This window comes from Gobio gobio (assembly GCF_949357685.1).
Source record: "Gobio gobio genome assembly, chromosome: 17".
Classification (NCBI taxonomy): Eukaryota; Metazoa; Chordata; class Actinopteri; order Cypriniformes; family Gobionidae; genus Gobio; species Gobio gobio.
In genome coordinates, this window is record NC_137110.1 from 33600571 (window position 1) to 33613480 (window position 12910).

General features: G+C 38.1%; 1 protein-coding gene across 1 annotated transcript in view; it reads left to right on the forward strand.

The window, feature by feature from the left end:
* Positions 1-12910, forward strand: part of plxnb1b (plexin b1b) — a 73828-nt gene that overhangs the window by 58351 nt on the left and 2567 nt on the right. Inside the window, exons 29-37 of the mRNA XM_079840994.1 lie at positions 2250-2415; positions 2569-2672; positions 5306-5390; positions 6018-6184; positions 6330-6490; positions 10089-10236; positions 10329-10393; positions 10481-10556; positions 10704-10778. Of these exons, the coding sequence (XP_079697120.1) occupies positions 2250-2415; positions 2569-2672; positions 5306-5390; positions 6018-6184; positions 6330-6490; positions 10089-10236; positions 10329-10393; positions 10481-10556; positions 10704-10778 (1047 nt within the window). The remainder of the gene's footprint in view (positions 1-2249; positions 2416-2568; positions 2673-5305; positions 5391-6017; positions 6185-6329; positions 6491-10088; positions 10237-10328; positions 10394-10480; positions 10557-10703; positions 10779-12910) is intronic.

Genomic DNA, 12910 nt, shown 5'->3' on the forward strand with positions numbered 1-12910 from the left:
AATTGTGTCCACTTTTACCCTCTCATTTTGTTTGTGTATTTTTAGCTATGTTTCCATCCAAATTTGGAGACGACTTAGGACAAAACCGACTGTGTTTACGAGGATGTTTTGACATAATTTTGTATGTATTTGTCCGTCCAAGCCTATAAATCTAGATGCACCTTAGCGGCAGCAAAATTGCAGCCAGAGTCGTCTAGCAACTCTCGGTTGGCTTGCGAGCTGGAAAAACCAAACTCTGGTCAGGCCAATCACATCGTGTATAGAGTCGGTGGGCGGGCTTAACATAATGACGCTAGAGTTGCGGCGGTTCCGCATACTTCTTCTAACAAAGAAGCTGGCGAACAGCGGTCTTTCGAATCGGCTTTGTCCACGACTCTGGAAGACTTGGAGTTAAGCTTTTCTTTGAGAAAAGAACAAAGAACGGCACTGAAGTCACTCTTAAGAAAGGAAGATGTGTTCGGAGTTTTGCCGACCGGATACGGCGAAAGTTTAATCTATCAATTAGCTCCGCTTCACCTTCTTTGCTCTGGTAGGTCGTAGCGCTATCCTATTACATGCAGAGGGAATTTGAAAGACAACCGTTTATCCCGCCCCTCGGATTGAGCCCTGCCAATGGTGTGTTCCCTGACCCAACATCTTAATGTGGGTCTGGCTTGTCAGGCTACCGTTCAAGTGCAAGAAGACGTGAAAGAGAACTTAGTATTACGCACTATATGAGCGGCGGCTGCTTGTGTGTGCGCTTTGGATGTGTGCACAGCACAGAAAACAGCACACATCTTCTCGTGCTTGAATGGTTTAAAATCACATTGTAATGCACACAAAGGAATCCATAAGAGGAATCAAATTGTTTTATAACAAGTATCCGATTCGCAACTCTATTCCCTACAGTGGTTCAGGCTGCAGGATTGCAGAAGAAACATTATCAGCATGATAGTGTAAAACTGTACATTTCTTGTTTCTCACCCACTACATACCAACGATGTAAATAAGATAAGTTAGAATAGCGGAATATGTGGGAGAACGTTGCTATAGTGTGACTATGGGCCCTTTCATACACCCGGTGCAATGTGACACCAGGCGCGACGCAAGTGTTGTTTTAGCGCCACATTGTTTTAATAGCAAATGCACTCGCGCGCATCTGTTCGCGTGCTAGTCTGAAAACGAGGTGTGTTCAGGTGCATTGTTGGCATGTTGCTATTTTGAGGCAACTGAAAACGACTGCACCATTGACCAACAAAAACCTGATCTAATGTCAAATTCTGCAGTATTTTTGTGTTATTTAAAGGGAGCGTTAGTAATGTTCGCCAATATGCTGGTGCACAACGTGCGCACACTCTGCTTGTTACGCACACAGGAACGTGCAGCAGTACACAAACATTTTTAAATGTTAAAAATAAAAGAATTCCACTCTGGAGAAGCGTTCAGACTTTCCGCTCGCAAATTCCGCAATGCAAATAGCGAATCTGTCATGGTGCAAGCGCAACTGGCTTTTAAAGGGAATGGGAGATGATACTCACTCTGATTGGTTTATTGCACGTTATGCCCAAAACACACCCATAATTCGTTAAGTGACTGGGTACATCCCTTTTGGACCATGCGCCTGGCGCGCAGACCGTTTCTTCCATGCTTAAACTAGCAAAAGTGGATTCGGACACGCCCTAAGTGCACCAGTGCCATGCGCTTCAGACCATGCGCTTTGATCGTTCAGCTGTTTTAGTATCTCTCATGAACCTGTCTGCATTTAGATCTGAGAAAAAACCCTCCTGTGCGTTTTAGTTCCTGTTCACTTGGTTCCCTTTGCTAGTTTGTTTCTTAGTTTACCGATTATCTTCCTCATTTACCTCATTTATTTATTGACATGTGTTTCCTCAGTTCTTTGTCAAGTATTGTCTTTATGTAGTATGTAAAGCTGTTGTGTTTTTCTCCTGTGATCTATCTCCATGCTTTTGCCTTTGATTATCTTTGAATTATGCAACTTTGAGTGTCAACACAGTGCTGACAAATATTGTATTTTAAGCAAACTCATACACATCAACACAGATTTGCAATTTAAACAGATCATGGTTAACCAGAAACCAATGTTTTAGAGAGAAAATTAGAAAAAGTTACTGGGGCATTAAAATAAACAGACCAATTCACAGATGTATTACAGAATTATAAGCAGATTTTATTGTGCTGACATAAAATGTATACAAAAATAATTAATTCTCTCTCGCGCTCTCTCTCTCTCTTATTCTTTTTCTCTTTAGACTGTGAATGTCTTGATGCAGGGAATAGGTGCAAATGAAGCTCAGCCAGTTGCAGCTAAAGTTTTAGATTGTGACACTATAACCCAAGTGAAAGAGAAGATACTAGACCAGGTGTACAAGGGCACCTCATACTCTCATAGACCACACACCGACTCCGTGGACTTAGGTGAGAACATTCATATTGTACATGTCTGCCCTCTTTCTCACATATCAACTGTGTTCTCTATAGTTGAATTCATTAATTAATTCTTTCAGTCTTTGTTTGTTTTTAAAACTTTTCCTGTCATTTAAATTTACATGTTGTTTTGGACATTTCCAGAATGGCGCTCTGGTGTAGCAGGTCACCTGATCCTCTCAGATGAAGACCTAACATCTGTGGTTCAGGGCAACTGGAAACGCCTCAACACGCTCCAGCATTATAAGGTATAACACAATCAAGTAGTCAAGTTGTTGGTAAATGTATAGTGCTTTTACATGAATTTTGTGAAAAATGCTATTTATGTATAGGGATGGGCAACTTGGGTCCTGGAGGGCCACTGTCCTGCAGAGTTTAGCTCCAACCCTGATAAAAACCTCACCTGCCTGTTGCTTTCTAGTGATTCCTTACGACATTTATTAGATTTGATTAGGGATCAGCAATTTAGCATTAAGCTTTGTATCAATAGAAACCGGGTAGTATATTCGAATGATCGTTTCCTATGAAAGTTAAGCTTCCATAGGCATGAACTGAAAACACGCCAGACTGGACACGCACCGTGAATGACTGTGAGGCCGTGAATGAATGACAATGCGGCTGTGAACGAATGCCGGTCGGCCATGCTGATTTTAGTTTTGGTTTAAAATTCGGGGGTGGGTTGCTTGAATTGTGGGTTCATGAAAACACAACAACAAAACGGGGCAATGACAAACTCACTTAAATAGGCGCATTTCGCTTTGAAACCAAATCTTCCGCGATCATCTGGTCTGTCAGCTCCTCACTCTCTGATGAATGAAATCTGACTCCTGCTGCTGGACTGTGCGGTGACACTCATTCGGCTCGTGCTGTATTGAGCAGACACGTTCAGTTTTTAATTGCAGTGTCTGTTCTCTAACTGAACTAAATGATTTTATTACTATAGAAATCAAAACGACGGTGGGGTGGTGTGCAGTGGGCAAGAGATGTAACCGGTAGGGGTGGCTTGGGAGTGGCCTCCCTTTCTGGGAGTTTTTGTCTTTCATCCATATGAGGCAAAAATAAATGTTCTCGCTTTTCTCAGTCTAGAAGGCACCAACTTCTAAAATAATTTCACATTTCTACTACATAAATGACCCAATTTAAATACACATTCATCTTTCCAGCGGTGAAGTACCCCCTTTAACTCTGCAGGACAGTGGCCCTCGAGGACCCTCGAAGTTGTCCAGATATATATTGTTTTAAAGCAGCTTTTCTGGAAATTATGTCTTACAAATCCTCTTAATAAGACAGTGGCACAGAACAAAAACTCTCCAGTCACATTTACCTTTGCATTTGTGGGCAAAATCCAGTCATTTCGATAGAAATCGGTGCACTTAGGAATTTTGCGCAAGGGTTTATTCCGAAAGCACCAACACATGAGCACATGAGCATCAGAACTGTACCATGGAGCAATGGAAGAAGGTGGCCTGGTCTGATGAATCACGTTTTCTTTTACATCACGTGGATGGCTGGGTGCGTGTGTGTCGCTTACCTGGGGAACACAAGGCACCAGGATGCACTATGGGAAGAAGGCAAGCTGGTGGAGGCAATGTGAGGCTTTGGGCAATGTTCTGCTGGGAAACTGGGTCCTGCCATCCATGTGGGTGTTATTTTGACATGTACCAGCTACCTAAGCATTGTTGCAGACCATTTAACCTTTCATGGAAACGGTATACCCTGGTGGCTGTGGCCTCTTTCAGCAGAATAATGCACCCTGCCACAAAGCAAAAATGGTTCAGGAATGGTTTGAGGAGCACGAGCTTGAGGTGTTGACTTGGCCTCCAAATTCTCCAGATCTCAATCAAATCGAGCATCTGTGGGATGTGCTGAACAAACAAGTCCGATCCATGGAGGCCCCACCTCGCAACTTAAAGGACTTAAAGGATCTGCTGCTAACATCTTGGTGCCAGATACCACAACACACCTTCAGGGGTCTAATGGAGTCCATGCCTCGACAGGTCAGGGCTGTTTTGGCAGCAAAATGGGGAGCAACACAATATTAGGTCATAATGTTATGCCTGATCTATGTATGTGTATGTGTATGTGTATGCATAGTACACACACACAGAGCTGTAAAACCAGTCAAGTCGTTGGCAAATATTTCGCGCTTTTTAAGTGTATTTTGTGAAAAACGGCATTCATGTTATTGCATTTTTTTTAAAGCAACTTTACAGGAAATTGGGCCTTACAAATCCTTTTAGTGAGCAAGCCACAAAAATATTAAGCAGCACAACTGTTTTTAAGATTGATAATAAGAAGAAATGTTTCCTGAGCAGCAAATCAGTATATTAAGCCCAAAGTATACTTCGGCCCCGGACATCCGGACACCCCCTCCGCGTGCAGCCCAATTTTTGGGACTGTGCTGATGGTGTGCGTACAACAGTGCATGAGCAAGTGACTTGAGTACTTGAAAACAAAATCCACTAATGCGCACGCGCAGAACGCGTCTTTCCGACCGAGTGGAATGTGGAAAATGAAGCGTATGTATGTATGTATGTATGTATGTATGTATGTATGTATGTATGTATGTATGTATGTATGTATGTATGTATGTATGTATGTATGTATGTATGTATGTATGTATGTATGTATGTATGTATGTATGTATGTATGTATGTATGTATGTATGTATGTATGTGAGTGTGAGTGTGAGTGTGAGTGTGAGTGTGAGAGAGTGTAATAGTAAATAAAATTCACCCTCCGGCTCTTAATGCATTGTGAGAGGCTTCTTTCAATAACAAAAACAATTTAACGGACCCAAACATTTTAAATGCTAGTGTATATACAAGTATACTTTACATTTTTTGTAACTTTCATTCTTCACATATTTTTGGGATTTTAGGTTGCAGATGGAGCAACTGTTGCTTTGGTGCCGCGCCATAGCAAACATATTCACCATGATACCCATGACTACATAGCAGGGGAGAGTGAGTACAGTACATGTGACTATCTATAATGTTCATGTTCTCACACGCACTAAATATGGGTCTCTTTTTTTCATGATTGTTTAGATTTATTTTGAAACGATACAGTAATGTGTAAAAAAAAAAAGAAAAAAAAAGATTGACAGCAAAGTGAGACATGCCACAGAATGTGTCTTTAGTAAATCTAACTGGCAGCACAAAATAATCTGATGTGTTAAAAGATCTGTACATTAGGCACTGAAGTCTAAATCTCTGTGTCTTCCTCTCATTCCATATATATTTAAAATGGGGGATAAAATTATGAAAAACAGCCTTCCAGTCTTTTCCTGCAAAAATAAACTGAAGAACAACATATACAAAACATAAGTTGACTTCATGGGAAAATGGGTTAGAAAGTGTAGAAAATATCTAATTTTGGTGAGGTCCTTCAAAAAAAAAAAAGTAATTGTAGTTTTACTGTAGTACATACTACACATATATGAGATTAACCAATGAATAAAGGTGTGCATTTTTTTTTTTTTTTTTTTTTTGCTTTTTTTTTTAAACGCATAACTACCACATTTATGTTCTCTATATTCAAAACTGGAATATATTGATATTTTTTTTACCTTGTTCATTCTCACTATGCAGAGACGCCCATGCTAGAGGATGCAGATGAGGGAGGAGTGAGGCTGTGGCATCTAGTGAAGGCCAGTGAGGAGCCAGAATTACCCAAACACAGACGAGGCAGTTTAAAAGAACGAGAACGAGCCAAGACCATACCAGAAATCTATCTCACACGGCTACTGTCAATGAAGGTATCCTAACAAACACGCATTGAAACAGCCAGAAGATAAAAACATAAAGGGAGAAGCCAAACTCATACCAATTTTCTCTGACTGAATATAAAAAGAATGCGCGCACACACACCTGTTAACTTGCTCTGTCTTTGTGTTTCTGTAGGGTACACTGCAGAAGTTTGTGGATGATCTGTTCACTGTAATTCTCAGCACTAGTCAGCCAGTTCCTCTGGCCATCAAGTATTTCTTTGACTTGCTTGATGATCATGCAGCGCGCCATGGCATTTCAGACTCTGAAACTATTCACATCTGGAAAACTAACAGGTACTAATTAACTTAGTGAACACCTTAACCCTTAATCGCCCCTCAAGTTGGGTTTACGTTTGAGTCCCTTGGGGTCAGATAGACCACAAACTTTTACAGAGCGATTGCATAAGGAAATATAATTTTTTTACATGGAAAACTATATATCATTTTTTTTATTTACTTCTCAACTATACATTTATGCTGTGTTTTTGTGGGTATTTGGTAGTTTTTTACCTATTTACTGCACAAATACTTAACTATGTCATAAATTGGCTCATTAAAAATCATTTTTTTATGGAAAAATCACTTGAATGATGATCTTAAATAAATATAAATAGTTTTTGGACATTGCTCTATGTGTTAGGGATAGAATACCACCATCTGTAGGTTTGTGGAAAAACTTTAGGAATTATAGTTAAAGAGAAAGAGAGTGCAATGACCACATTATCCACTAGAGGTCCATAGGGAAGTTATGCAAAAGTTAAGCTGCCTTTCATCTTTTTTATTTGCCCTTTTCCCTCTCTTTCTCATGATTGTTCCATGTTGCATTTGTGCTCTAGTATTTGTCCTTCATTTATGTATGGAATTTTTTCAGATTTATGCCAGTTTTATTGATTTTATTTGCCAGTTTCTATAAAAATGCTCTCTGTTGCAGTCACACACGTGTGTGTTTGTGTGTGTGTGTGTGTGTGTGTGTGTGTGTGTGTGTGTGCGTGTGTGTATGAGACAGAAAGTTCGTTCCACTTTGTGTTTATGCTCTAGGACCAGATCTTGATATAAATGTAGACATTTTCAGATTTATACTGGATTTAGTTGATTTTTTTTTACAAAGTGAAAAAAAAAAGCATTTTTTACATTTTCCCATTCATTGCCAAAATCCAAAAAAATGCTCCAGACACCTGTGTTTGTGTGTTTGTTTGTGTGTGTGTGTGTGCGTGTGAGTGACCATGCTTGTTCCATATTGCATTTGTGCTCTAGTATTAGTACTTCATTTATGTATGAAAATCTTTCAGATTTATGCCAGTTTTGTTGATTTTATTTGCCAGTTTCTATAAAAATGCTCTCTGTTGCAGTCACACACGTGTGTGTGTGTGTGTGTGTGTGTGTGTGCGTGTGTGTATGAGACAGAAAGTTCGTTCTACTTTGTGTTTATGCTCTAGGACCAGACCTTGATATAAATGTGGAAATTTTCAGATTTATACTGGATTTAGTAAAAAAAAATTGACAAAAAAAGTGAAAAAAATTTATTTTTTTACACTTTCCCATTCATTTTCAATGTGGGGTCAATCTGACCCCGAGGGACTTAAACGGTAAATTTTTTTTTACACACCTTTAAAACAACCAAATCAAGCCCAGATTTTTTGTGCATGTTTAGATAGATTATTTAGGAAAAGTCACCGAGTCTCATGGCCCTGAGATGAAGGGAACACTTTTAAAAAATGGAGGAAAAGTCCAGTGGGGTCAGCTGGACCCCAAGGGACGATTAAGGGTTAACTAAATAAAATGCTAAATATGTTAGTTTTAATTAACAAAATGATGGTACATTTCCGCTCAAGAGACAATAAAAACAAAAATAACTGTCATATCAACAGTGTTCTTTTTCCTTGGTCATGTTTTTGAAACTGCAATGTCTGTGCTAAAGGGTCACTTCACCCAAAAATTAACATTGTTATTTGCTTCCCTTTATGACATTCCTAAACGCCCTTTAAATTAATTATGAAATTGTCATATGAACTATGTATAAACCTTAATTAAACAGAGTTCAAGATAAATCTTTTCATCTTACTACTAGAGCTGCCAGTTTGCGAAGTTTCAAATAATTAAAAAACGCAAACACAAACTATGCAAAAACGGCAGCCCTTCCAGCCAACTCGGTGTCCAAATTCACTCTCTCATTTTCATTCACTCAAGTGAACTATATTAGTGGACTAATGTAGGGATTGTCCATCAGGGATTTATGATGGGCCCAAAGCAAACTTCTTACGTCTTACAAAATCATATTAGTTATTTACTGGTCATTTTACAACATTTTTGCTGAACTGATTTACCTGCAGTGATGCCAGTAACGCGTTAGTAACGCGTTACTCTAATTTGACTACTTTTTCCAGTAACGAGTAATCTAATGCGTTACTATTTCCAAACCAGTAATCAGATTAAAGTAACTTATCCAAGTCACTGTGAGTTACTATTTTTGTCATTTTCCTTAGTAAAAATATATATTTTTGCCCTCTTGTTTAGTCTCAGCAGGGGTTTTCCGGCATAGAGAATTACGAGGCAGTCGCCTCCGTCTGTCGACAAAACTCAAGACAGGCAGTCACTTGCTCAGATTAGGCATGTCGTGATAATTAAATAATCATTAGAAATATATATTGTCACATTATCCTTCAGCAATCATTATTAGTATATTATGATTTGCTAGTAGCCTACAAAGTCATCTAAAGCCATTCCATAGCTGAATGTCTTTCCTCCGCTGTAGCTGTCATTCTCCGTTCAGCATTCAAACTGCGCGTCGCGTTCGGTTCCAGTCAGCAGCACGGTAAAGCTCACTCCAATATGAAATATTACCGTTATAATACTTGATATGTTGATAAAATAATTTATCTTCCTGGAGTTTATCTAGCGGTTTCTGAAAGATGTTGTGCTCGCTACTCAGGTGACAACACAAGGACTATTAATTAGCATCACACGCACAATAACCGGAATTTAAAACTGTGAAGAAACAAATAATCAGTGAATGTTTGGACCGATATAGGCTACATAGTAGACTAGGATTTGTGGGCTCAACGCTCATCTTCTCTTTATGCCGTGAACTTTTCAATGTGCACTCGCGCTGCACTGCACACACTGATTCCATGTTGCTTTAAGCGCATCATTCTGCACCCGGGATAAACGCTTTGTTGCCGCTCTGTTTTGAAGCGTTTCATATATTTTCATAGTTTTGTGCACTTAAAGATTATTAAAAATATATATTGTTCTCACGTATCGATCATATATTTGTTGTCCCTTTACAGAGCTGCACATTACGTTTACAATAAAATATAAATCTTGTAATTTTATATTATTTGTGTAGGCCCATATAATTATTTACATTCATATATAAATATAAATTAAAAATTAAATATAAATTGTTTTTCATAAATGTATTTAATAAGAACACAAAGTAATTTGTACCTTTTCATTAACATGTTTAGATTTTATAAAATTAGTCAAAAGATTTTTTTTGGAGATACAATTTCAGGAGATACATTGTTGACGTTACTGTTAAAAATGCACTTTCCAATAAAGTGTTGGCAAAAACGGTTGTCATTTTTATGTTGAGGCTGCAGAGGTGTTGTCGGCAACTGATGAATGTAACTAATAAAGTAACTTGTAGTCTAACTTAGTTACTTTTAAAATCAAGTTACTTTTTTTCAAAGTAACTGTGGCAACACTGTTTACCTGTATTTTTTAAAAGGTTCTGTTCACGCATGATATCTTAATGGAAATTTACCAGGAAAGACTTAGTAAATCCTTAACAGGATTAAAACACTCAAGCATCTGCTCACAAGTGGAGTAATGATATAAAACACATGCAGCTTTCTTCATGATCTGATGTGGTTCTGTCTTTTGGCTCTAGTTTACCTCTGCGGTTCTGGATCAACATTGTAAAGAACCCTCAGTTCATCTTCGATGTGCAGGTGTCTGATAATGTGGACGCGGTTCTGTCAGTAATTGCTCAGACATTCATGGACTCCTGCACTACCACAGAGCATAAACTCGGCAGGGTAAGAGACAAACAGAGAAAGGAGAAGGAAGCCAATAGAAAGATTAAAGATTGAAAAGTTTAGATTTTTTTTTTCCCCTGTTATTTTTCTAGGATTCACCTATTAATAAGTTGCTGTATGCCAGAGATATCCCTCGCTATAAGCAGATGGTTGAACGGTAAAATTACTTAAGACTAATTTACTACTATTGAAGACTAAATTGGAAAGTCACCTTGTTCTGAATCTCACTATTTTTCTTACACAGTTATTATGCAGATATCAAGCAGACCATCTCTGCCAGCGATCAGGAGATGAACTCCGCTTTGGCTGAGCTCTCCAGGGTATGTCCGTCATCAGTTTACTTCCTTTTAGTTGTAAAATGTTAAAGAGTCCTACTGAGGTGAATTTATTTTGGGTTAGAGGCAGGGGGTTAGTCATTATGTTGTTGTTCATAATATTTACACCCTCCGCATTTGCTTTGCTTGCAGAATTATTCTGGAGAATTAAATTACCTGGTGGCCCTGCATGAGCTCTATAAGTACATCAACAAATACTACGACCAGGTGAGTCATGAGAGGCTGAGATTGACCAAAAAGACAATGTGTAAAAGCTTTTAGTGTAACACTTTACAAAAAAGTTGCATTGGTTAACGTCAGTTATAAGTTGACTTACTATGTAGTTCTACAGCATTTATTAATGTGTTTTTAGTAACTAACATTAAGGAGAGAGTTCACCCAAAAATGAAAATTCTGTCATTTACTCACCCTCTAGTTGATCTAAACCTGAATGAATTTCTATCTTCTGCTGAACACAAAAAAGAAGGTATTTTGAAGAATATGAATAACCAAAAGATAACCAAAAAAAAAAATACTACGAGGGGTCCATCAACTGTTTGATTACGGTTCATACAGGTTTGTGGGTTGAGGGGGAGTATATGATGACAGAATTTGAGCACCACGACGCATGCGTGTGATGCGTTATGAATTAACGTGTTGAATCATGATTCGGATCGCATGTCAAACTGCCAAACTGCTGAAATCACGTGACTTTGGCACTCCGAACCACTGATTCATAACACTCCGAAGCTTCATGAAGCAGTGTTTTGAAATTGGCCATCCCTATATAAGTCGTTATTTTGTTTTTTTTTGGTGCACCAAAAATATTCTCGTCGCTTTATAAAATTACTATTGAACCACTGTACTCTCTTGAACTGATTTAAATATGTTTTTAGTACATTAATGGATCTTGAGAGAGGAAATGTCATTGTTCATTTTTGGGTGAATTAGCCCTTTAATGACAGAATTTTCAGTTTTGAACTAACCATTTAACTCAATGAGACAAATGAGACATTGTAAATGTGTAACACTTTACAATAAGGTGTCGTTTGGTAACATTAACCCTCTGGTGCTCTTCGGTCATTTGTGACTGGAAAATTTTCTGTTTTGACATGTTAAAAATCACAGCTTCATCGGAATGATATGAAACTTGGTGACTTTTCTTGTATTAGGTATGTAAACACACAAAAAAATTGGGGTCATGATTCGAGCATGCTAATTGGTCGTAAAAAAAAAAAGTAGCGTTCATTGTCTTCGGTCATAAATGACTGACCATAGGAAATGAATGGAAAATCGGCAAAAACACAAAAATTCTCTGAATATTTGTGTGTACAATCTACAAATCGGCCACAATGCTAAAAAAAAATTACACAGCAGTAAAGGAGTGACACTCTAAAACATCAACAGTGTGATATTGACACATCCACTCACACACACACACACACACGCACACTTATACACACACACACCTATGAAAAACTGAGCCTATGAACCACATTTTGAATTTTTAAAAATCACAGCTTCATCTGAAAAATATTAAACTTTGTGACTTTTCTAGCATTAGGTATGTTAACACAAAAAAAAGTGAGGGCATGATTCAAGCATGCTAAGTGGTCATAAAAAAAAATACTCCCACTTGTGCTCTTCTGTCATTAATGACCCCCATAGGAAATGAATTGGAAATCGGCAAAAACACAAAAATTCTCTGAATATTTGTGTGTACAATCTACAAATCGGCCACAATGCTGAAAAAAGTACACAGCAGTAAAGGGGTGACACTCTAAAACATCAAGAGTGTGATAGACACATACACTCACACACACACACACACACACACACACGCACACACACACACACGCACACTTACACCCACACACTTACACCCACACACACACACACACACACACACACACACACACACACACACACACACACACACCTATGAAAAACTGAACCTATGAACCACATTTGGAATTTTTTAAAAATCACAGCTTCATCAGAATTATATGAAACTTGGTGGCTTTTCTAGCATTAGGTATGTAAACACACACACAAATTGGGGTCATGATTCGAGCTTGCTAAGTGGTCGTATAAAAAAAAATACTCCCACTTGTGCTCTTCGGTCAAAAATGACACCATAAGAAATGAATGGGAAATCTGCAAAAACACAAATTCACATAAAAAAATCTATATTTCTAACAAAACAAAAAAATCTAAAACTTTATAATAAATAGTTTTTGAGATTTAAATATATATTCAAGTCCATCAACAACAACAAAAAAAATAAATGTGTTCAAAAGAGAACTAGGGAATTCTCCATAGAGACCTCTAGTGATTACACCCATGGTTGCATGAAATAA